At 50.1% G+C, this 25,358-nt stretch overlaps 2 protein-coding genes and 1 long non-coding RNA gene across 6 annotated transcripts in view; 1 reads left to right on the top strand and 2 right to left on the bottom strand.

Annotated features, from left to right (window-relative positions):
- Nucleotides 1-11,516: 11,516 nt before the first annotated feature.
- On the bottom strand, nucleotides 11,517-13,052 carry LOC138843995 (uncharacterized). The gene is made up of 2 exons (XR_011379290.2): nucleotides 12,911-13,052; nucleotides 11,517-12,088 (listed from the first exon to the last, which is right to left on the bottom strand). It is a non-coding gene; the product is annotated as an uncharacterized LOC138843995 (long non-coding RNA).
- LOC100346827 (histone-lysine N-methyltransferase SETMAR) lies at nucleotides 12,515-20,229 on the top strand. 2 transcript variants are annotated; one of them, XM_089305671.1, is made up of 3 exons: nucleotides 13,037-13,236; nucleotides 16,383-16,561; nucleotides 18,110-20,229. In XM_089305671.1, the coding sequence occupies exons 2-3, from the start codon at nucleotides 16,412-16,414 to the stop codon at nucleotides 18,878-18,880; spliced, it is 921 nt and encodes a 306-aa protein (XP_089161797.1). In that variant the 5' UTR covers nucleotides 13,037-13,236; nucleotides 16,383-16,411; the 3' UTR covers nucleotides 18,881-20,229. The 2 variants fall into 2 exon arrangements, with proteins under 2 accessions (XP_051687881.2, XP_089161797.1); XM_051831921.3 differs by lacking the exon at nucleotides 16,383-16,561 and having other exon boundaries at nucleotides 12,515-13,236.
- Nucleotides 17,696-25,358, bottom strand: part of SUMF1 (sulfatase modifying factor 1) — an 89,158-nt gene continuing 81,495 nt past the window's right edge. For 2 of the 3 annotated variants that reach the window (XM_051831915.3, XM_089305670.1), the window contains exon 9: nucleotides 18,543-19,282. In XM_051831915.3, the coding sequence (XP_051687875.2) occupies nucleotides 19,160-19,282 (123 nt within the window). In that variant the 3' untranslated portion in view covers nucleotides 18,543-19,159. Of the gene's footprint in view, nucleotides 17,950-18,542; nucleotides 19,283-25,358 lie in introns of those variants that run through there. The other variant, XM_051831916.3, reaches the window with a different exon arrangement.

The following is a 25,358-nucleotide window of genomic DNA, read 5'->3' as shown; positions in this document are numbered from 1 at the left end:
TATTTACTACAGCCCTATTTTTTTATTTTTTAAATATTTATTTTATCTAAAAGGCAGTGTTAAAGGGAGAGAAAGGACACAGAGAGCGAGAAAAAGAGATCTTTCATCTGCTTGTTTACTCCCCAAAAGGACACAACAGCTGGGGCTGGGCCAGGCTGAAGCCAGAAGCCAGGAGCATCACCCAGGTCTCCCATGTGGCTTCAGGGACCCAAGTACTTTCCCAGGCCATTAGCAAGGGAGATGTATCAGGTAGTGGAGCATCCAGGACACAAACCAAACTGATTTGCATAAAGGATGCCGGCGCTACAGATGCTGGCTTTATCTGCTGAGCCATAGCACTGCCCCTCACCACAACCCTACTGCAGTGTCTTGCAAATAAATGGGTTCTTGGGGCTGGCGCTGTGACACAGCAGGTTAAAGCCATGGTCTGCAGTGTCGGCATCCCATAAGGGCGCCGGTTCGAATCCCGACTGCTCCACTTCTGATCCAGCTCTCTGCTATAGCTTGGGAAACCAGAAGATGGTCAAAGTCCTTGGGCCCCTGCACCTGCATAGGCGACCCGGGGGAGTCTCCTGGCTTCAGACTGGTGCAGCTCCCACGGCTGCAACCGCTACCGTTGCAGCAGTCTGGGGAGCGACATAGCAGACAGAAGAACTTTCTGTCTCTCTCTGCCTCTGCCTCTCTTTAACTCTGCCTTTCAAATAAATAAACTAAGCCTTTAAAATCTAGAAAGAAAGAAAGAAAGAAAGAGAGAAAGAGAGAAAGGGAGGAAGGGAGGAAGGGAGGAAGGGAGGAAGGGAGGAAGGGAGGAAGGGAGGAAGGGAGGAAGGGAGGAAGGGAGGAAGGGAGGAAGGGAGGAAGGGAGGAAGGGAGGAAGGGAGGAAGGGAGGAAGGAAGAAAGAGGTCCTCAATAAATATCTAATTGTTAAATGCAAATAAAGTCGAGAATTTCAAAGGAACGTTTTCAGATATGTTAACACTGATGGTAGTTCCAGATTAACAGGCCAAATCATTATAGGTAATACACACACTTTAGTTATAAATAATTCAAATTTTGTCCTTTTCCCTCTCTCCTATCTCCTTTCCCTCTCCCTCCTCCTCTCCCTCTCCCTCCCCCTCTCCCTCTCTCTCTTCCTCTCTCTCTCTCTCTCTTTCCCCCTCCTCCCACCCCAGTCTCCATTTCTTTCCCGTTCTGATTCATTCTAAAGTGTCTTCCTTTTCTCCTACCTGTTTTTACGACTCTATCTCAACCGTAAAATAAATAATTTAGACCTCACTTTATTCTGGAAAAGGTTTGCAGTGAATAATAGATAAGCAAGCTTCATGTTAAGTGAATAAGCATTTTATATTTCTCCAAGGGAAGAAATGAAATAGCTTTGACCACTTCTGTCTCTCAGCCCACACTCCTGTTTCACTGACCTTTGGCAGGAAATGCCTCTTCACATTGCAAAGTTGAAACCTGGACTGCTGTGCGATCCAGACACTAAGAGGGAAGCTGGAGACATCTTTGTCTCTTCAAGCTGACGTGGCCACATTTCTAGACAAGCAAGCTCTCCCTGATCCTCAGGGTACAATCTCTGTATTACACCACCTCTGCCGAAGGTTGCTCACTCTCCTCTTTGGGCTTCTCTCCTGTCTTCACCTACCTCACACCCCACACCTAAACTGATGTCTCCTTAGACACAAACTTCTTCCATCAATGAGGACGTTTAAAGGTCTGCCAGTAGCTTCACTTGCTTGCTAAAAAACAAAACCAAAAACCAAAACAGCTAATTAGATGCAAAAACAAGTTTGGAATATGATTTACTCCAGATGGTTTAGAATCAAATTCGAATTGTTCAAATGCAAATTTATTCATCTAAAATAAATTTCCCTACTTGTCTGTCATTAATTAGCATAAAGATTTTTTGAAAGCAGTAAAAAAATTAAAATATTGGCTTTTCTCTAAGATAGTCATTTGCCCTCTACCGTACAAATACTGCCCACAATGACTTCTGCTTTCAAAACGCACAACTGTTGAAACAAACAGCACACTTAGGAGACAATGGTTAAACGCAAGGCTTTTTGTTCAGTGGCAAATCTACGTCAACGTCAGTGTACACGGAGATGATGCTGTGCCTGACAGCAAGGGGCTTCATCCAAGAAGCAGACATGAGGTGGGATGAATGAGAAGTAAAAATTCCACCTAACCCGTAGGCAGGCATCTGTAAAATGAAGCAATCTATTGGATCTGATTCGCCTCCTGGTCTGTCCCAAATGACACTGTCAAACACAGCTGCCACCATCACGTTGTTTACACTTTGTACTTTCCCATTATGCTCAAAAGCAAAACCTGGAGCAGATGGCTAGAATCTGTGCCAGAGCAAAGTTAAAACTGGCTGCATCACTCATACAGGTACTGCCAAATTTCATTAAAGAAAAAGCCCCAGCAACAAATATCCACAAAATCTAGGGTCTGCAAAGCACAGTCTGACCACCTGAAAACAAAATCCTTCTTCTGGGGAAAGCATTCCTCAGTTTGCAAAAAATAAAGGAAGACTCAGGCCGGCGCCGCGGCTCACTAGGCTAATCCTCCGCCTAGCGGCGCCGGCACACCGGGTTCTAGTCCCGGTCGGGGCGCCGGATTCTGTCCCGGTTGCCCCTCTTCCAGGCCAGCCCTCTGCTGTGGCCAGGGAGTGCAGTGGAGGATGGCCCAGGTGCTTGGGCCCTGCACCCCATGGGAGACCAGGAAAAGCACCTGGCTCCTGGCTCCTGCCATCGGATCGGCGCGGTGCGCCGGCCGCAGCGCGCTGACCGCGGCGGCCATTGGAGGGTGAACCAACGGCAAAGGAAGACCTTTCTCTCTGTCTCTCTCTCTCACTGTCCACTCTGCCTGTCAAAAAAAAAAAAAAAATGATAAAAAAAAAAAAAATAAAAAAAAAATAAAGGAAGACTCACATGTTCCTGGATCACCAGCCTGTAACTTCCAGACTCTGTAAAAGGTAAATCACATTCACTGTTCGTCTAAGCTGAGCCCATGGATGGGTTCCAGAGCTGAAACTGCACTAAAGTGAACATGTTGCAAAATATCTCTTAAAAAATGACACTGAAAATTAAAATTACAATGAAACAGCTAAGTGAAAAGTGAGACTTCCTAATCAAGGAGATTAAAGCCAGAACCAGGAGTAGAGGAGGGAATTCAGAGCTACAAGACGTGCCCAATCATTCATTAACCACATAAGGTAATTACATGTCACTGAAAGAGCTTAGGATTAGAGTGACACTGAAGAGTTCCTCCTACTATGGCAAAGAAAGTTCCATTTCCCATAAAAATAATCTCTGACCTTCCATTCTGAAACTGAAACTCCATTCTGAACTGCAGTTCAGAGAGTCGCCTATTTCGCCTCTCCCAAGTCGCACAGACACACAGTCACCTATTTTGCCTCCACTGACTTATAAGAAAGACCAAAAAAATATAAAGAGAACAGAACTAGAAAATCACTTCTGTGCCCATCCATACAGTGGTGCTTTTCTCAGCATTTTCATTTCATAATGTTTTATGAATGACAATGTTTTCTCAGCACTGTCATTTCATAACCCATATTCATAATAGATTTATGTTATTTAGCATCCTCTCTCAGGTAACTCACAATTAGCAAAACGGCAGCTGATAACAGTTCAATGTTAGAGGCAGAAACCTCAGTGCTCAGGCTTCAAGACTGGGAGGGTCAGCCGTGAGATGAAGCTCTCTTTTGAAGCAAGCTCATTAACCTGAATATATTCTCGAAACACAAGGGGACAACCCCTAGGAAAAAGATCCCCCAAGCTACTAATTACCTTCTTCACATAAAACACAGTGCTTTCAAAGGGGAGGAGACTTGCATGTATTTTTTAATTTCAAGATTATAATCCTTTACTTTCTTCACAGCAGCCAGAAGAAGGCAGCTTCTGAAAGTGGCTAAGTCCTAGTGAATGCTGAGTAACCTTCTCTTCATACAAGCAGTTTCATACCTGGGCCCAAATCCCACTCTACCATTCACACTTAGACCACTGGAGGTAATAATATAGCTGACCATGGAGTTGTTGTGAGGTTTAAATTAAAAATATACACAGCATTTCTTTTTTTCAAATTCAGTTCCCATACATAATGGCCATATTTCACAGCTTCACTAGTCACATGTGGCTGACAAAGCATTTTTATCATCAAAATTTTTTTGGACAGCATTAGAGAATGAGGTAAGAGTTCAACAATAAATGTTCACCTAATATCTGACATTTTCCCTCCTTCTCCTCCTCACCAGTTCCTCTAAGTCCTCAGGCTTAACCTAGGCACATCCTTTTCAGGAAGGAAAGTGACAGGATAAAACCTATCTGTGGCTGTCACGTTCTTCACTCCCATGAATACTGCAATTCTGAAAGAACATTCCACAAGGAGGTTCTAAAGACAGGGGCCTTAGGCATGTCCAGATACTGAAGAGAGTCCTTTTGGACTGAGTGTGAGGAGACAAAAACAGTGAGGAGACAAAAACATAGTACTCCTCAATTCACACAAGAAGACTCACCTACCTATGGCAATGGCACTAACATATCCAGATCTACGGGATAATGAAAAGGGGAAGGGAGGATTTTTCCTCCTGATTGAAATATCTAAAATAAGCAGAAATCATCATTCTTCCAGAGTAACCAAGTTAGTTTTAGACTCCTGAGTAGAATTCCGCACCTTTGATTTTGTGTTTGTTTCTTTCGTTTCCTTCCTTTCTCCTTCTAAATGCCAGAGCTGGGACTGGGAAGGTACCAGTGAAAAAGCTGCTAGGCCCCTGAAAGCTGCAGGATACTAAATTACGAGAAGCTGAAAATTAATACGATCCCTAAAAAGGATTCCAGTCTCAGAGGATATACAGGAGTAGCATGAAATTGTCTCACAGGACTTACAGACCTGGCTTAACTGTTAGGGGTAGGTTTCTGCATAACAGGATGTGTGTGACACTCAGCTTCCGAGAACACACATCTTTGCTTTCACAGCTAAAGCAGAAGAGGAAGCCACGCCCCTCATTACAGGTGAGGAGGAGGAATTAGACTTTACGAGTCAGTAGTGTTTTTCCAAGTTGTATACAAAGCTTGCAGCCTAGAACATGAAGTGAAAATCAGAATGCATGAATGCAACTCCAGACCGTGCTTCTCAAGATCAAGTAGCAAAAAGAGAAGTCTGTTCTGGTCACCTTGGTAATCGTGTTTGATATATCTGGTAACAGACTTGTTCATACCTTTCTCATGAGTGAAATTAACTCCTTCCTTGTGACATTTCAGGTGAAGTGAGTTATGAACCATGAGCCAATGGAGCAGACTAGAGAGCCCTGTTACAAATCCATGTATCTTCATACAGCCAAGTGATTCTGCAAGGACAACCTCTTCAATTAAAGTACTGAGAAAATTGCTTATCCACATGCAGAAGATTGAAACCAGAACTTACCACACCCCATCCTCCCTCTCACCTCATGACAAAATCTACCAAATATGTTTCAAAGATCTAAACACTAAGAACTGAAACTACAGAACTATTAGAAGAAAAAACATGGGAACTATTTCAAGACACTGATATAGGCAATGACATTTTGGGTAACAGCCCAAAAGCATAGACAGCAAAAGCAAAACTAGACAAATAGCATTATATCAAGCTAAGAACCTTCTGCACAACAAAGAAGCAATCAACAGACAGAAGAGACAACTGGGAGAAAACATTTGCAAGCTATTCGTCCAAAAAGGGACTAATATCCAGAATATTTAAGGAATTAAAAAACTCATTAACAACAACAAAATCCAGTTAATAAACAGGCAAAGGATCTGAATTGACATTTCTTAAAAGAAGAAATTCAAATGGCCAACAAATACATTAAAAATGCGCAGCATCGGCCGGCACCGCGGCTCACTAAGCTAATCCTCCGCCTTGCGGCGCCAGCACACCGGGTTCTAGTCCCGGTCGGGGCGCCGGATTCTGTCCCAGTTGCCCCTCTTCCAAGCCAGCTCTCTGCTGTGGCCAGGGAATGCAGTGGAGGATGGCCCAAGTCCTTGGGCCCTGCACCCCATGGGAGACCAGGAGAAGTACCCGGCTCCTGCCATCGGATCATTGTGGTGCGCCGGCTGCAGCGCGCCAGCCGCGGCGGCCATTGGAGGGTGAACCAACGGCAAAGGAAGACCTTTCTCTCTGTCTCTCTCTCTCACTGTCCACTCTGCCTGTCAAAATAAATAAATAAATAAAAAATAAAAAATAAAAAAAATGCGCAGTATCACTATTAGAGAAATGCAATAGAAAGCTATAATGAGGTACCATCTCATTCCAGTTAGAAATAGCTACTATCAAATAAACAAACAACAACAACAACAAAAAACACAGTAGCAAATATATGGACAAAGGGGAGCCCGAATATGCTGTTGATGGGAATGTAAATTAATACAGCCACCACGGACAATTGTACAAAGATGACTCAGAAAATTAAAAATAAGCTGGACATTTGGTGCAATGGTTAAACCAGTTTCAACACCAATATCTCATACCAGAATGCCTGAATCTGAGTCTCAACTACACTCCTGATTCCAGCTTCCTGCTAACACATACAGTGAGAGGCAGAAGATGAAGGCTCAAGGAGCTGGGTCCCGGTGCCGGCACTGTGGCACAGAGGGTTAAAGCCGCGGCCTGCAGCACCGGCATCCCATTTGGGCACATGTTCGGGTCCCAGCTGCTCCACTTCCAATCCAGCTCTCTGCTACAGCCTGGGAAAGCAGCAGAAGATGGCCCAAGCCTTAGGCCCCTGTACCCCCGTGGGAGACCCGGAAGAAGCTCCTGGCTCCTGGCTTCGGACAGGCTCAACTCTGGCCATTGCAGCCATTCAGGGAGTGAACCAGCAGATGGAAGACTTATCTTTATCTCTCCCTCTGCTTCTGTCTCTCTGTAACTCTGCCTCTCAAATAAATAAATAAAATCTGTACATATGAAATACATGAAATTTGTTCCCCTCATATAAGTGAAAAATTAAAAACATTTTTAATAAATAGTTTAAATGTTTTCAAAAGCATAGATCAAGATGCCACAGTGTTTTTTATTCTGCTGAAAACATATTCATTACAAGTCTAAATACAAAACAATCTTTCAGAGAACATAAATAACACAGGCTCATAATTTTTTAAGATACAACCACCAAATTCCCTTAATCATTTGGCATATTTCATCTTACTGCAAAGCAATCCATATGTCTTGAACTCTGACATAAAATTTGAGCAAACAAAAAGATATCTTTTCTAACTTACTTTGCATTTTTGCTGTTTTTAAATAAGACTAGGCACAATGTGGATTCAGAGTATTATTTATCTTTATTATTAACCCTTCCACTAGATAGGAATTTTATGGTTTTTTTTACTACTTTTTGATGCCATAAGTTTCTATTAATATTATTTGGGAGAGGCCATCTTTAGTGAAGGCATATCAGAAAGGTAAAATGGTAAAAAAGAAAAAAACAATAATTTACCGACTTCTAAAATGAACAAAAATTCATAGACATCACCTAATTTTTGTAGAGAGGAAAGATATAATTATGTAGCCTTTGTTTTCCAATATTAACCATGGTAATTATATCACAAAGTGCACAAGGCTTTTGCTGCTCAAATCCTCAGACCAAATTAACAGAAACCACTTTGTGTAAAACCAAAGAAAGAATTTATTATAGAACAAGTATGTCATATCAATCAAAATCCAAATATGGAACAAAAACAGACAGCTGTCACTAACTAAAAAGTCTTTTCTCCCAGTCATTTACCTCTCTTACTTTTCCTTGGAAGGCTGACTTTGCTTTGCCTCTCCATCCACATACCAAATAAAGCTAACTCTCAGCTCCCAAATTACAAACAGTATTTGCTCTTAATTGATCCCAGCTCCTCCTCAGGGGAGTACAATCAGCCTAGCTTGAATAAGCGATGCACCTGGACACCAAAAGCTGGACAAGAGCCATTTAACTGTGTGACAGAAAAATGATTGCCAGGGAGTCTGCCCCCAAATGATGGGCTGGGTGGAAGCTGATATGTTCTCATGAGGGAAATAAGCACTGAACTGGGCAAAAATATTCTCAAGTATCAACTGCTTGTTCTCTTCAACGTGATTTCATTTACACAAGCTTATTTGATGACAGGATCCAGCGCCTATCCTTTATCTACTTAATACTTGGCAGTAATAGTTCTTACTGGGAAGCTAAGATGTTCCAAAACTTTTCTATTCATGCTGTCATCTAACCTAACAAATATGTAACTTCTGCTCACTCTAAAAGTCCCATCAATGGCTGTAAAGTGCATCCAAAATGATGAGGCTCAGATAATGCCAGTGAGACGCTGAAGAAAGAATGGCTCTGAATACAAATCCATGAAGAACTTCATAAAAACCATCACACAGAAGAGTGAGTTAAACACCTCCATCAGAGACCATTTTAAACTTTAAAAAAAGGTCATACCTCATAATTCAGCCAAAGATAATTGAACCTATGGAATGTTGGAGTCCTACATTGAATTCTTTTCTTTTTCTTTAATGTTTCTCTTTATTACTGATTTTATTATGGCAGTGAAAAAGTCAAAAGAAACTTGAATGCTCAATGGAATAGTCAGGTCTAAATCTATTTATAGCAGTAAATCAGGGCAATTCGTTAATGTTCATGGATACTTTTTTTTTTTTCTTTTCACCATCAAGCTACAATGATTTTCAGAGCAAGTTCTGAAGATCAAGGCTGCTGGTCAGAGAAGAGCGGGTGTCTACAGAAAGTAAGATGGGTTTTTAGACCTGGGAAAGATGAAATACAGACTGCTTGGCATTCTGAAGATTGGTTATATCAGCCTGCAAACATCCCCTTATTATCTTAATCTCATACTCTGTGGATCCTTCGCCAATGAGATAAAAAATTAAACTGAAGTTCCCATATGAACTGAGTATCTTATTTTGGAAGCACCCTCACCGACAGCTTCAGAAAAATAAAATAAAATGGATCGTTTGAAACAGTTTTACACTAGACAGATATTACTACCAAGAGCAAGTCAAAAATAGAAACAGCACAATATCTACAGGAGTGTGGTTCCCCTCACAGCTCCCATAATCCTTTCTTATAAAATCCTCTGAATTTATTGCTTTCTCTGAGTGTAACTGTTTACTGGCTTGCAAGCTCTCAGAGCAGCACGTCTTCATATGTGCACATTCCCAACACCGGCAAACACGGAGTTACGCATGTAATCAGTGCTCAAAAGCTTCCTGAAGTGAAAGAACTCCCACTTCTTCTAAGTTGAAGGGACTTTCATTACTTGAAGATGTACAAGATTCTCTTATTAGTCATACTTGCTGAAAAACGATATTTATCTCTAGCCAATGTTAAGTTGCTCTTTTTTATACATACCTTTTTCTTTCTTTGCTCATGCTATCTCTTCTGCCTGGAATGTTGTTTCCTAATCTTCCCAAATCCTATCCCTCCTTCCAGGTCAATTCCATATAGCCTCTTCCTTACGAAACTTTCCCTAATCTCCCCAGCTAGAAGTAATCTTTCCCATTTTTTAAGTTCTATAGCACTTTACGTAATGCATCCTATCTCTCTTAATTACACTACAAGTAGCAAATTTTATTGCATAAGACACTCTCTCTCCTTTTGAGGAAGACCAAGTACATAACCGTATACTGAAGGGGTATGTCTGATAAAATACTTACTAGGCATCCACTTTAAAATCCCTGATTCTGGCCAGCGCCGCGGCTCACTAGGCTAATCCTCCGCCTTGTGGCGCCAGCACACCGGGCTCTAGTCCCGGTCGGGGCACCGGATTTTGTCCCGGTTGCCCCTCTTCCAGGCCAGCTCTCTGCTGTGGCCCGGGAGTGCAGTGGAGGGTGGCCCAAGTCCTTGGGCCCTGCACCCCATGGGAGACCAGGAAAAGCACCTGGCTCCTGGCCTCGGATCAGCGCAGTGCGCCGGCCGCAGCACGCCGGCCACGGCGGCCATTGGAGGGTGAACCAACGGCAAAGGAAGACCTTTCTCTCTGTCTCTCTCTCTCACTGTCCACTCTGCCTGTCAAAAAAATAAAATAAAAAAAATCACTAAAATCCCTGACTCTTCTAATTCAGGCTGCTCTTAAAGCTTATTAATGAGGATCTGTGCTTGCATTTGAGCCACCCTCTGGGAGGACAAAGATGAGGTCCCAGGTTGTTCTGTGCTGCTGTGTGGACAGCTAAAAGCACTGTTTCCAAAGAGAGACAGCTGATGCCTCCGCTAGTAGACCTGGCTTCGGTCCCATACCTTTCTGAGTGAGCCCAACACCATGCGTCGTCCTGTGAATGTGAACACAGAGGAATCTAAAACAGCCCTGTGCTGCGTGTCTGCCATGTCTTATGATGCCGAGTCAGTGAATCAGTACATGGGAAGTGATTTAACAGCGCCTCAGGAGCCAGCTTTCTGGTGCAGATTAAGGCACTGCTTGCGATGATGACATTCCATACTGGAGCACTGGTTGAAGTGCTAGCTATTCTACTTCCAATCTAGCTCCCTGCCAACGCACCCAGAAAAAGCCACTTGGACTCTTTCCCAAATGTCCCTGGCTCCTGTCTTTGGCCCAAACCCAGCCGTTGCAGCCATTTGGGAAGTGAAAAGGTTGATGGAATACTCTTTCTCTCTCTCTCCTTCTGCCAGTGGATGGAACATCTCTCTCTCTCTCTCTCTCTCTCTCTCATATCTCCCCATCTAGAAGTGTCCATATATATCTATAGATATATATAGATAGATATACAGATAAATCAACCTGCCTTTCAAATACATAAATACTTTAGAAATAAAAACAGAACCTGACAAAAAAAAAAAAAAAAAACTAAGTAATGGTTAGCAATTGTTGCCCATGGTTAGGAAGCAGTAGAGTAGGAATGAATTTATCCACGTCTGATTCTAACCGCTGCACTTTGGTTCTTTTCTGTATATGTAATCGCCTTCTCTTCCCCCTAAAAACTAATTTCAAACACATTTTAGTATCAGACACATACTTCAGTGCAAAATTGGGTATATTACCTGCTGATGGACACCCATTTTTAAGTCTGATCTTAGAGCACATACCCAAACCTCTTAATGCAAAGAATAACCGTTTTCATAATATTCTGAGATGATTTAATGAGTGCAAAAAGTTTTTGCCCTCTAGGAAAACAAAATTAAATACTCCAGAAAGACTCAGAGAGGTTGGGGGGTGGGAAGGCACACACACAAAAGTTCTGCCATTCGAAGTAGGTGTGAGGAAAGCGTAAAAGACTAGGAGAGGAGGGACACACCGTGCTCGCATCGCTTCACTGCCTTTCAGGTATGTCCCACTTTAAAGACTCCAAAACTGGACCTCTGACTGAACAGGACATAGAGCTCTAACCCACAGACCACACACAAACTCTTGGCCCTGTATCAAAAGGCTGGCAGATACATGTAACAAAATCATTTAAGTTAAAAACAAAATGTTTCTACCATCTATATATCTATATATATATACACACACATATATGCATATACATATAAGTTTATTATTTCAATAAAGAACTTCGTGGCAATATTAAAGAGGCTATGACAAACAGTTTACCAAGTGGGAGAACCAAAGGATAAAGAGTGACCAATGCCATACGAACAGTCAGGAAAATGACAGGCAAGTGGACATTTGAGCCTAAGGTGTACACACTGGAGACACAGTATGATGCGAACGAAGACACAAAGGCCTGAGTATCATGGCTTGTTAATAAAGTGTCGGTGCCACAAAGGATTCAAAACAGAGTAGCAGCAACAGAGACCAGAGAAATAAATGAGGTAGACTCAGAGAAAACATGGGGCACCCACAGGGTTTTAAGCAGCAAAATATAACAACTGGATGTCCGTCTTCACGAGCTGACTGGGGGCAGGGATCTGGCCCAGTAGTTAAGATCCAGCAAGCCACAGAACCTGCATTTCACGCGTGGCTTCAGTACCTGACTCCAGCTTCTCGCCAAAGCAGACCCTGAGAGGCAGCTGCCACCTGCGTGGGAGACCTGGGTTGCAGTCAGCTCCCAGCTTCAGCCTGGCTCAGCCCTGGCCACTGCGGCTATCTGGGGAGTGAACCACAAAATCGGAAGTCTGTATTTGTCTATTTGTCTCTGGGTTCTCTGCCTCTCTAATCCATCAAAGATAAAAATTGTAGAGCAGCAACAAGGGTGATTTGGGGGGTATGGAGAATGACAGACTTAAAACAAACTCAATACTCCAAGTTAAGCAATGAGCGCCTAGGACCAAGTACGAGAAAATGGAAAACACCATGAACACAAAATCAACCAGACTTGGCACACAGTCCTTAGCTTGAGGATCCAAGGAGCGAAAAAAAAAATACAGGGGAACTTCGGCATGCTCTTCCGGTAGCTCTGCAGATCACCAACAGATTACTCTCCGCGTGTGTTTTTAAGAAGGAAAAGTCAGATTTGCACAAGAATAACTGAATTCCTGTCCTTTAATGTGAACGTGAAGACCCTCCAGAACGACGGGCTGGGCCCGCATCGCCCGAGTGGGGGGGAGGCAGCGTCCGGCGCGGGGTCGGAGAGCCCAAGGGCCACCCGCGCACGTGTTCTCACTGCAGAGCAGCCCCGGGTGGCAGCCGTCCTCGAGTCAGGCAGGGGCCCCGAAGGCCGCTGGCCACGCGCTAGCGCCCGGCGCCGCTGCCTTCCCCGCCCCTGCCTCAGCCCAGCCATCTCGGCTCGGCTCCTCCGGCGGCCGCCAGTGTCCGCGGGCAACGCCGCCCTGGCGCAGGCTCCGAGGGGGCGGCGCGGGACCCCCGACGCGGGCGGCCAGCGCGGAACGGCGTCGCGAGCCCGCGCCAGGCGCCGCCTGCAGCCCCCGACGCTCTGGGGACTGTGGAGGGCCGGGTTCCGTGTCCGTACCTGACACGGGTCCCAGGCTCGCGCAGGGGCGCCCTACAACACGGAGACGGGAGGCTGAGGGAGACGCCTCCCCGGGCTCGCCTGAGGAGAAGCCCACGCTCCCAGCAGGCCGCGCGCCCGCCGGCTGCGGCTCCCAGCGTCCTCCGCGGCCTCGCGGCCGGCCGAGTGCAGCGCCGACCCGGCGGGGACTGGTCGGGGAAGCGACGGCCATGGCAGCGTCGGAGGACGACCGTGAGGCCGCAGCTGAGCCGCTGGATGTTGCGCGGGGCCTGGAGAACTTGGCGGTGAGCGCGTGGCCCCCGGAGGCGAGGCCGCCGCCCTTCAAGGTAGGGAACAGGAACGGGTGGCCGGGAGGGCTCAGCGGCCCGCAGCGGAGACGGGCAGGGAGAGCGGTGCGCGAACCCGGGAGCGGGGTCAGCGGCCGACGGGGCTGCGCGTGAGCAACCCCAGGGGGCGGGGCTGGGCGGCCCTCGGGGCGGTGCGCGAACCCGGGAGCGGGGTCAGCGGCCGACGGGGCTGCGCGAGACCCCCGGGGGCGGGGCTGGGCGGTGGACGGGGCTGCGCGACCCCCCAGGGGGCGGGGCTGGGCGGCCGACGGGGCAGCGCGAGTCCCCCCCAGAGGGCGGGGCTGGGCGGTGGGCGGGGCAGCGCGAGTCCCTCAGGGGGCGGGGCTGGGCGGTGGGCGGGGCTGCGCGAGTCCCTCAGGGGGCGGGGTCAGCGGCCGACGGGGCCGCGGGAGTCCCCCTCAGGGGGCGGGGCTGGGCGGTGGACGGGGCTGCACGCGAGCAACCCCAGGGGGCGGGGCCAGGCGGCCGACGGGGCTGCGCGAAACCCCAGGAGGCGTGGCTGGGCGGCCCTCGGGACAGTGCGCGACCCCCAGGGGGCGGGGCCAGGCGGCCGACGGGGCTGAGCGAGTCCCCCTCAGGGGGCGGGGCTGGGCGGTGGACGGGGCTGCGCGACCCCCCAGAGGGCGGGGCTGGGAGGCCGACGGGGCAGCGCGAGTCCCCCCCCAGAGGGCGGGGCTGGGCGGCCGACGGGGCAGCGCGAGTCCCTCAGGGGGCGGGGCTGGGCGGTGGGCGGGGCTGCGCAAGTCCCCCCCTCAGGGGCGGGGCCAGGCGGCCGACGGGGCTGCGCGAGACCCCAGGGGCGGGGCTGGGCGGCCGACGCGGCGGTGCGCGACCCCAAGGGGCGGGGCCAGGCGGCCGGCGGGGCTGCACGCGAGCGACCCCAGGGGGCGGGGCTGGGCGGCGCGCGACCCCCGGGGAAGAACCTGGTGGCGGAGAGGTGCAGGCTCGCGGCTCCCTATGGACTCAGTTCCGCAGCTCACGGATGCGCGGCTTTGGTCTCTGGCTTTACTGCGTCGTGGGTCTTAGGGCCCCTGTCCGCAGCCCCCGCACCCGGCAGGTCATTTCCCGCCCCGGCCCAGGCTTCCTGCGTTTCCCTGGGCCGCAGCCGAGGGGCAGGCTGAGCCCGGCCCCGTGGGACGTGAGCTCCTGGCTGGGATCTGGAGTCCGTCCGCCTCCCTGGCAGGGCTCAGCAGACGTGCACTGCAGTCCGCGGGCGAGGTGGGCAGGGAGGAAACCAGCCGGGTGCTCAGTGCTGGCCGCCTGCCCTTCTGAGGGTCAGAGGGCCAGCCAGGTGAGACAGCAGACCTGGGAGGACTGGCCAGGCACAGCAGGACATGCACGTCGGACGTGGTCTTTCCCGCGGCTGCCTTGGGCAGTGCCTGGCCCAAGTGCCTGGCTAGCACCACATGACCCCTGAAAGCTTACTCAGTGCCAGCCACATCGTGGAAGGCCCAGTTAAGGCCTCCACCTCCCGTAGTAGCAGGGTGCCTGGGTTCCACGCTGGTGCGACCCCAGGAAACTCAAGGAACCGGTCCCTTCTGCCCCCGCTGGTGTAGCGGTTGGAGTTTCTCCCTCCTCCCAAATCCATGTGCTATTTAACCTGCTGGTATGTTCTTCACTCAGCAAGTGACTGGATGCCCGTATCGTGCAGGGACTGTTAGCTGCACTGCTGTGACCCGTCTTAAGGAGATGTAACGAGTTCTTGCTGAGAACTGACCGTGCACAGGGCGGTGGAGTTCGCTCGCCTGCCAACCTGCCTGCAGATTGTTGCGGGCCCACTTCAGGAGTGGTTTTGAGCGTCTGTGCTTTTAGATGAACTGTAGCTTTTGGTGTGTGAGTTCTGTAAATCCGTTTCAAAACTACAGTCATAGTTTTCTTTGCCATATCCAAGAACGGTTATGAAACTATTTGTTTAATATATCTTCCTTAACTCACTTATTTTAAATATGAAATTATCTTATTTAAGATTAATTTATATAGCTGTCTTCTCTAGAATAATCGTAATTATTAGTGTTCATTAAATCATGGGGTTTGATGTACATTAAAATAAATGCCTGCCTATGAAAAAAAAGGAGCCAGAGCCGAGGAAGCCTTGTGTTTGTCCCTTAGAAATAATTTTTTTTTTTTGACAGGCAGAGTGGACAGTGAGAGAGAGAGACAGAGAGAAAGGTCTTCCTTTGCCGTTGGTTCACCCTCCAATGGCCGCCGCGGCCCGCGCGCTGCGGCCGGCGCACCGCGCTGATCCGATGGCAGGAGCCATGAGCCAGGTGCTTTTCCTGGTCTCCCATGGGGTGCAGGACCCATGCACTTGGGCCATCCTCCACTGCACTCCCGGGCCACAGCAGAGGGCTGGCCTGGAAGTGAGCCGCGGCGCCGGCCTTGTCCCTTAGAAATAAATGAGGGGAGGCGCCGCAGCTCAGTAGGCTAATCCTCCGCCTTGCAGCGCCGGCACACCGGGTTCTAGTCCCGATCGGGGCGCTGGATTCTGTCCCGGTTGCCCCTCTTCCAGGCCAGCTCTCTGCTGTGGCCCGGGAGTGCAGTGGAGGATGGCCCAAGTGCTTGGGCCCTGCACCCCATGGGAGACCAGGATAAATACCTGGCTCCTGCCATCGGATCAGTGCAGTGCGCCGGCCACAGAGCACCGGCTGTGGCGGCCATTGGAGGGTGAACCAACAGCAAAGGAAGACCTTTCTCTCTGTCTCTCTCTCTCACTGTCCACTCTGCCTGTCGAAAGAAAGGAAAGGAAGAAAGAAGGAAAGGAAGGGAGGAAGGAAGGGAGGGAGGGAGCGAGGGAAGGAAGGAAGGAAGTCAGTCAGGGGCTGGCACTGTGGCACAGCGGGTTAAAGCCCCGGCCTATGCCGCCAGCATCCAACATGGGCTTGAGTCTCTGCTGCTCCACTTCCAGTCCAGCTCCTTGCTGACGTGCCTAGGAAAGCAGTGGAAGACGGCCCAAGTCCTCAGGCCTCTGCACCCATGTCGGAAACCCAGAAGAAGCTCCTGGCTTCAGACGGGCTCAGCTTGGGTCATTGTGGCCATTTGGGGAGTGAACCAGTAGTTAGAAAATCTCTCTCTCTCTCTCTCTCTCTCTCTCTCTCTGTAACTCTCTTTCAAATAAATAAATAAAGAATGAGTGAAATCAGGAGATTGAAACTCCATGCCACAGTTATGCGCAGCTCTGGGCCCGCTGGAGTCACAGAAAGAAGACAGGACCCTTCCTCTGGAGCTTCGCAGAAACACGCCCGGAGCGCTGGCGAGAAGAGAAGCCAGCAGTGCCTTCGCGAGCGCAGAGCCGGTCTTACGAAAGGTCAGAACCCTTTGCCCACTCCAGACCGTGCTTTCTCAGATGCATACATGTGCAGGAACTAAGGCATGCGACACGCGAGGCAAAATACCTTCAAGTCTGGTTTGCTTTGAGGTGCAATGTAGAAAAGAACATTAATATGTTCAGATTAGAAACACAGCATAACCTCATCCGTGGAGAAAATAAAAATAAAAAGTAATTCATTTTCTTGAGCTAAGAGTTGGACCTACCCATTTTTCATGTCTCTAAAAGCAGCTTCAAACATTATTTTTAAGACTTTGGGTCTTGAGAATCACCTGGCTTTCATTCTCCTTACAGTTGCCTGGGCCAGAAACTGATTTATGAAGCTGGAGGCCAAGGACAAAGATTGTTGTTGCTGGGTTTCAACACAACCAAAAAAGGAATGAAGATTTCACAACACTTGGTTAAAATTCAGAATTGAAGTCCAGGTTTTCAGCCTAGAATGCTGTCGCCTGCTTCCATGTGGGCCTCCTGTATAGCCATGGCTCACTGAAATTTTTTCTTTTCTGGTGAAAACCTGAATTCTCCACTCAGAGCATCATTTTACCCTGATCACACTGCATTTATGCCCAGCTTCTACCTCAAGAAGAAAAGGTACAGCTTAGGTTGTGACAGTGCAAGAAATGAAAAGCCTCATTCTCCAGGCCCCTCCCCCTTCCTACTGTCCTGGCCATTGTTTCTGAATGCCAGCATGTGCACAGAGCAGGCAGAGAGGCGGTATTTGGGGACTGTGTCAGCTCTTGGCTTTCACCTACCTGTGAGGGGTAAGAAATGGAGGACAGGAAAAGAATCGTGTGGCGTCCTGGCCAGTATTGGTTTGAGTATGGTCCCGCCTGGCAGCTCAACTCCAGAACCTGATTTCTTCAGCACCCTGCTATTGTGCCTGCGTAATTCTCCTGAACACCAGAGTAAGCTTTTGAAGTGGATTCTTGCAAGATTTTTTCTCTTCACAACAACAACGTTCAGGGATGAAGGGCTCAGGGAGGGATGGAATGGTAAGGAAATGTTGAGAGATGAATTTGGCAAATGTGTGATATCATAAGTACAACATGTAAACACAGCATCTGAAAGAAGAGAAGCTAACTATCCTTATGTGGCACTGAGTGCAGCATCAGGTTTTTTTTGTTTTGTTTTGTTTTAAGACTTTACTTGACAGGCAGAGTTACAAGGAGGCAGAAGGGGAGAGAAAGAGAGGTCTTCCATCTGCTGGTTCACTCCCCAGATGGCCACATGGCTGGAGCTGGGCCAATCCAAAGCCAGGAGCCAGGGGCTTCTTCTGGGTCTCTCACGCAGGTGCCAGGGCCCAAGGACTTCGGCCATCTTCTGCTGCTTTCCCAGGGATGCCGGCACCGCAGGCAGCGGCTTTCCCACTGCACCACAGCATTTATGGAAAACACAAATGATGAAAATACTATGCGTGGATTTCAAAATAAACTTCTTTTAATTCCATTTCCCATGAACCTTGGAAGTCCCTCACCTATGAACAGTATGACCTCCCGTGCTGACTCGGGACATCTGTGTTTCTTGCAGTACACTCCTGATCACGTGGAGGGGCCCGGAGCAGACACTGATCCCACTCAGGCTGTCTTTCCTGGATGCGCGTGCACCACGGCTCCCTGCCTCCCTGGCACCTGCTCCTGCCTTCGCTGGCAGGAGAACTACGATGATCGTTTGCGCCTTAGAGGAATAGGAGCCGAAGCAGACCACGCCGTGCCCGTGTTTGAGTGCAACATCATGTGCCAGTGCAGTGACCGCTGCAGAAACAGGGTGGTCCAGCGGGGCCTGCAGTTCCACCTCCAGGTGTTCCAGACGGACCTGAAAGGCTGGGGGCTTCGCACCTTGGAATTTATACCAAAGGGCAGGTTTGTCTGTGAATATGCCGGGGAGATTTTAGGATCCTCTGAAGCGCAGAGGAGAATTCACTTACAAACGATCCATGACTCCAATTACATTCTAGCCGTCAGGGAGCACGTGTCCCAGGGGCAGGTCCTGGCCACGTTTGTGGACCCTACCCACACGGGCAATGTCGGGCGGTTCCTTAACCATTCCTGTGCGCCAAACCTGCTGATGGTTCCTGTCCGAATTGACTCAATGGTACCCAAGTTGGCACTGTTTGCAGCCAAAGACATTTTACCAGGAGAAGAACTCTGTTACGACTACTCAGGGAGGTTTCTTAATCGTTCAGATGGTGAAGACAAAGACGGGCTGGATAATGGGAAACTGAGAAAGCCTTGCTACTGTGGGGCCAAATCATGTACCGCGTTCCTGCCTTACGACAGCTCGCTGTACTGCCCTGGGTAGGAAAGAGATTCCGGCCCGCTGGCCGCCCTGTCCCGTGTCAACAAGAAGGAAGCAAACATGGGGCTCAGCCTCATCTGTGTTCCCCGGTGCAGGCGCCCCTCCGTGCAGGGGAGCCGGTGGCCAGCCAGCTTTGCTGCCCGAGTTAACTAGGCGTGTGGCAGAGACCACAGATGGCTCCCTCAGCATCCTTTCTCCCGTCCTGTAATAGCATCCCCCGTTTTGCCTGGTACATGGAATACTCACTTCCTGTGTGGATGTGGCTCCGTGACTCTGCTGGAGCTAACAGGATAGCAGTAAAAACTGGCATGTCCTTCGGTGGAGCTGCCCTTTCTCCTCTTCCTGTTGGCCTGACTGCATGCTGAGGGCTAAGGCTGCAGCAGTCCTGGAGCACCCAAGATCACCCTGGCAAAGGGCCGAGAATAGCACATGAACAAGATGGAAAGGGAACTGCATCTCTGGCACCACAGAACATCCTATGAGTTGTGGCCTGACACCCTGGACTTCTAAAGATTTGTTTGTTTATTTGAGAGGCAGAGTTACAGAGAAGCAGAGTCAGAGAGGTCTTCCACCCACTGGTTCACTCCCCAAATGGCCGTGATGGCTGGAGTTGGGCCAATCCAAAGCCAGGAGCCAGCAGCTTCTTCCAGGTCTCCCACGTGGGTGCAGGGGCCCAAGCACTTGGGCCATCTTCTTCTGCTTTCCCAGGCCATTGCAGAGTGGGATCGGAAGGGAGGCAGCTGGGATTCGAACAGTTGCCCATATGGGATGCCAGTGCTACAGACGGCAGCTTTACCCGTTACTCCACAGCACCAGTGCCCTCACCCCTGGACTTTTAGATGAATAGTTTCTCCCTTAAGTCAATACTCTTGAGAGTTTGTTAGCACTCACACTAATGTTAATCATTATCCAAGAGAACCTGTAGGTGCATACCTAAACCCTACCTTCTATTAAGTTATGATATTTTTTTCCTAATAATTTATTTACTTATTTGAAAGAAGGAGTGACACGGAGGGAGGCAGAAAGAAAAACAGATATTCCATCCATTGGCTCAGTCCCCAAATGGCTACAAGTACCAGGGCTGGGTCAGGCCAAAGCCAGGAGCCACGAGCTTCATCTGGGACTCCCACATGAGTAGCAGGGACTCAGGCCCTTGGGCCATCCTCTGCTGCTTTCCCAGATGCGTTAGCAGGGAGCTGGATCGGAAGTGGAGCAGCTGGGTGGCAAACCAGTGCTCCACTGTGGAATTCCGGCATCCCATGCAGCAGTGTAACCTCCGTACCACACAGCCCACCCCAGCCTTCTGATCAGCTTTTTTTGGCAATAAAAGTGCTACTCTGATTTCTGTCCAACTCCTGCATCTTATTTCTCTAAGCATGGATCAAGGGGAAAAAAACTACAATTAATTATCACCTGCATGAAGTCTAATAATATCACCAATTATTGTGTTGTCCTTTTAACGTTAATTTACTGTCATCTACTTAGAAGGCAGAGACTATGCAAAGAAACACACAAGGAGAGAGATCTTCCATCCGCTGGTTCACCCCTGAAATGTGTGCAACAGCCATGGCTATACCATGGCAAAGCCATGAGCCCCGAACCCCAGCCAGGTCTCCCACATGGGTGACAGGGCCCCCAGCACTTGGGCCATCATCTGCTGCCCTCCACGATATATCAGCAGGAGCTGGACAGAACACATTAGGTGGGACTGGAACCAGCCCTCCAGAATGGATGTGGGCACCCCACACAGTGGCTTAACCCACTGCACCACAACAGCATCGGTGAGCTTGTTCTTAGCCACTCAACAGCATTATGTTTTGCCTGGCTGCCCAAAGCACAGGTCATCGATAATTTTCCTCCTCCCCACAGCTGGTCAGTCACTGACCAAGTCCCATAAAGACACGCCCTGCACACCCCCTGTATACTCTTCCCTCCTGCTTCCACCACCTCTCCCCTGCAGCAGCCTGGCCGCCCTCCCATCTGTGCCCTGCCGTGCATTCTCCACCTCCCAACCCTTCCAAGACTTCTCAGCACTCCCAGGAAGGTGCCCAAGCTCCTGCATGGGCCGGACGTCCCTGTGGAAGAAGCTTAAAGAAGCAGGATGCTTAAGTCTGCCTTCAGAAAGAGGGAGGCAGGGAGAGTGAGGGAGACAGAAAAGAGGAACGCGTGGTTTCACTTTACATTGTCCTTACCTTGTTTCTCCGCGGAACATCTGGATTCTCCATCCTGATGTTACTTTGGGGTATTTCTGGGGTTTCTTACACTCTTCTTGTTTATATGGCTACTAGGTAGAAAAAAAGGGGGTGGGGGCAGCAATATAATCTATTTCCTGTCTCATTTTCCTTCCTCCCCCCTCCTCCATTGGCCACCAGCCAGCTACCCATCACGGATCAGCCTGCTGTCCCCTTGTCACTCATTTTCCTGCAGTCACTCTCTCAAAGCTGAACTAGGAAAACACAGGTGACTTCCTGTACCACACAGCCAGCCCTGTTCAGTCCTATTCCATGGCCCCTACTTTCTAAGGGCAGCCACTCACAAAGCAGAGTCTATGCACTCTCCCCACCTGGCCCCACCCCTTGGCCACTTGAGCCCTCTCTCCCTGTCTTCTGCTCCATCAAAGCCTCAGTGTATGGCAGGCAGTCATGAAAAGGAGTCCCAAACAAATGTGAAACCCTCCTGCACGTGGACGCCAGGGAGCCCTCCACCTGCCCTCACATTCCAGGAAGTGGTCATTCTTGGGGTTTTCGTGGTCGTGTTTGCTGGCCAGTCTGGATTGTTTTCTTTCCTCCCCAGTAACCAACTCACCTGCCCTCTCTCCCCCAAGCATGGACACGTCCTGCAGCTGTTCAAGGCAAGAAGTCAGGGACAGCTCAGGCCAAGCCTCGATCTTCAGGAGCCTTAGACCTTTCCTGTCCTAACTTGCTGGGCAGTAAACTTCCCAAACTTCAGATGAATGCAAAACAAATTAGTCTCAGTGGCTGAATTGTTGACTCTTTCAGCCTAATAAAAATATTTTAAAATAAACCAGAATTTACTGTCACAACAAAGAAGAGGCCCCTTGGTACAGGGACGCTCAGCACAGTCGCCTGACCCCTCAGCATCCACCACTCGAGCTCTCCCAGAGTTTCTCTCCGTCGGAATAACCAGGGCTCAGTCCGACACACGCTGCTTGGCCCCGATCCCAGAGTGGCTGTTTTTTAATTTTATTTATTTGGGAGACAGAGAGCTCCCATCTCTGTTTGATCCCCAAGCAATCACAGTGGTCAGGGCTGGGCCGAGCCAAAGCTGGGCGTCAGGAGCTCAGTCCAGGCCTCCCACGCGGCTGGCAGGAATCCAAATACTTGATCGTGACCTGCTGCCTCCCAGGGTCTGCATGAGCAGAAAGCTGCGGCAAGAGCTGCAGCCAGGAATGTGAGCCAGGCCCTCCCATGTGGCGTGTGAGGCATCTTAACCCACGTTGTAACTGCACGAATGCCAGCCCCACGCAGAGTTTTTGACTTCATGGATCTTTGGTGGGCTAGAAGTTTCCAGGCAGGGCAGGCCCATCCTGGGGGGCCGCATCACGGGTGAACACACCTGACTTCTCACCATTCACATTGTGATCACTCCGGCCACCTTGTGCCCCGTGGATGCGGCATTGTCTGAGTCGTGTCCCCTAGGAAGGCAGAGCGCCACCAACCACACGATGGTTCTTGTCCCACGGGAAAGCAGATGGAAACCCCAGTGGGGTCCGAGCATAAGGGGCTGGACCACACCTGCATTTCCAGAAGCTCATTGTGGCTGTGCTGGGGAGACTGGCTTGTGCAGGGCTGGGGGGGGGGGGGTGCGGGCTGGGGGGTGCGAGGGGAAGAGCAGAGCAGGGGGAAGGCTGCATTCAAAAGAGCAGGTGTGGGGGGGCACTCTGGCGCAGTGGGTTAATTCCCTGGCCTGGGGTGCCAGCATCCCATGTGGGCACCGGTTCGAGACCTGGCTGCTCCACTTCCCATCCAGCTCTCTGCTATGGCCTGGGAATGCAGTGGAGGATGGCCCAAGTCCTTGGGCCCCTGCACCCGCGTTGGGGACCCGGAGGACACTCCTGGCTCCTGGCTTCAGGTCGGTGCAGCTCTGGCCATTGCGGCCAATTGGGGAGTGGACCAGCAGATGGAGGACCTCTCTCTGTGTCTCTCTCTCTCTCTGCATCTTCTCTCTCTCTCCCTCTCTCCCTCCCTCCCTTCCTCCCTCCCTTCCTCTCCTCTCTCTGTGTAACTCTGACTTTCAAATAAATAAATAAATCTTTAAAAAAAAAAAAAAGACAGGCACAAACGAGATCCAGGGGGTCTTTCGGAGGCAACGGTGACAAGCCTTGGCGATGGACGGCGGCCCAGTGACCGTGCCGTCTCTGCTTGGGCTGCCGTGTGCCAAGGCCAGGTCCTCGCTGCGGAGAGAAGCAGCTTGTGCAGCCCGCATCTGCAGAGCGCTTACAACTGTGTGCATCCCCCAAAATATCAAGTTGCAAAGGCTGGCTGAAAAAGAACTCCTTCCTTGCTCCGTGTTTCTGCCTTCTGCCACAACAACACTGATTTTCCCACACCATGTTCCGAATGTGAGGAAACGGACGCACTGTGGCTTTGGCCTCCAGAAATCTGACCATCAGAAACCGATGGGAAGGCTCACAAGAGAACATCTCGTTCTGAGCCGGCTGTACCCCAGAAGCGACAGAGGACGTCACACAGTCTGGTGCACTTGCCAGGGAGCGCATCCGCATTTTGCCAAATTTGCTGTCCTCAAAGGCAACCTCTGGCCACTGCGATAATAGCACGGAAAAAGGAGAAAACGCGGAGTGAGGACACACTGGGGAGTGGGGCGTACCGGATCCAATGCACACACGCCCGGCGGGAAGCAGAGGGGCTCAGGGAACGGCAGCCATGGTGGAGAGAGTACTGGGTGTGGAAACCCCTAGGCCCCCTCTCGTGAGACTTGGGGATCTGTCCCTGGTTCTGCAGTGAATCTGTATCCATAGCTCTCCTGCATTTTTTGCTGTTGTCTGCCAAGTGGACACACGGTGCTTTTGTTTTCAGAACACAACGGCATTATCCAAGAGTAGGTTTTTACAGTTCTCAAAATCCTAGGAGACTCTGAAGACTTAAACCCAGAAACAATTTGGCACCTGTCGCAGGCAGTGACCTGAGGTATGGCAGGGACTCAGGTGCCTGCTGCTGGACAAACATGGAATGGGTTCGCTCCACTTTTTAAGATGCTTACTTCCAGTTCCATCTTAGAAACTCGATTTCTGTACTGAGACACATGTGCATGGGTGGCTGGCTGAACTCCCTGCCTGCCTCTCCTGGACACACCACAAAATACCCACAGTGAGAAATGCTGTTTGCATTTCTTCTCTTTTTTTAAACTACCAGAAATTCGTTCAGGATACTCCAGTTTCGGTTCCATTTACAAAGAGTGCCACTCTGAGGCCATCCAAGCCGATAACCAATAAACAGGATCCCTCTTCACTCAGTCCACTTGAGCCTAAGAGTCGGGAAGAGAGGATGGCCCGTCAAAGTCCCGCAGCTTCAAGTTCACAGCGCAGAACCACCGGTACCAACAAAGCAAGCACATGCAGTGCATAGCCTCAGGGCTGCAGGGCACGGAGCGGGCACTGGCAGGCAGTGTGGAGTCACCCACAGACTGACCGTGAGTGTCCAGTCCAACCATGTCAAAAGTGCAGGCCATTTAGCCAGCTGTTAACACCCGCTCCACACCAGCTACGGCTGGGGTCTGGGGTGTTCAGTGCAGGAGCTCAGTTTTCAGCAGCTGGGTTCCCCTTCAGGTTCTTTCACCCCCGCAGCCTGGGCACACAAACCCAGGGTGGTAGACTCCTTAGGGAACAGGACCACGGGGCTGACAACGGCCCCATGCCAAGGGAGGCCCACACACGTTCTCAGTCCCAGCTCCCTCCCAACTCCATTATGCAGAAGCAAGAAAGAAAAGGCCAACACAGAAGCAGCACCATCATCCTCCAGGAACAGGGCCACCCAGACAGGCCCAGCGGTCCTCGCGGGAGCCACTCTCCTGGTTGGAAATGTCCCAGCAGGCTCACGTGCCCAAGCGCCCCGCCTCCTCCCTACACCAGGGTCCTCCACACATCCAGCCCGCATTTCCCAGAGGCCATACAACACCCCCAAGGGACAGGGGCCCACAGCCCAGGGGTGGGGCAGCCAGGAGTCTAAACATCCTGGCCTCAATTTCCTGCTCTGGGAAGTGCACTGTGGAGGGGCCAGGGGCAGGAGTCAGGATGGGGAGCCGGTCCCTGCTCTCCAGACCAGGACTGTTTAACTTGCAGGGACAGCGGAGGTCAGACACATCCCCCGCCACGCGTTTGCAGGAAAAGTCAGTGTTCTCAGCTCAGCGAAGGGCCACAGAGCTCAACAGCACAGGGAGAGAAATAACAGGGCCATTACAGGCGGTGAAGAGGTCACTGCGCACGGCGGGCAGCGGGGTGCAG

The sequence above is a fragment of the Oryctolagus cuniculus genome, chromosome 10, assembly GCF_051225735.1.
Source record: "Oryctolagus cuniculus isolate XC-2025 breed Fujian yellow rabbit chromosome 10, ASM5122573v1, whole genome shotgun sequence".
In the NCBI taxonomy this organism is placed as follows: domain Eukaryota; kingdom Metazoa; phylum Chordata; class Mammalia; order Lagomorpha; family Leporidae; genus Oryctolagus; species Oryctolagus cuniculus.
The sequence above is the reverse complement of the archived record's forward strand: the minus strand, read 5'-3'. Positions and strand labels throughout refer to the sequence as shown.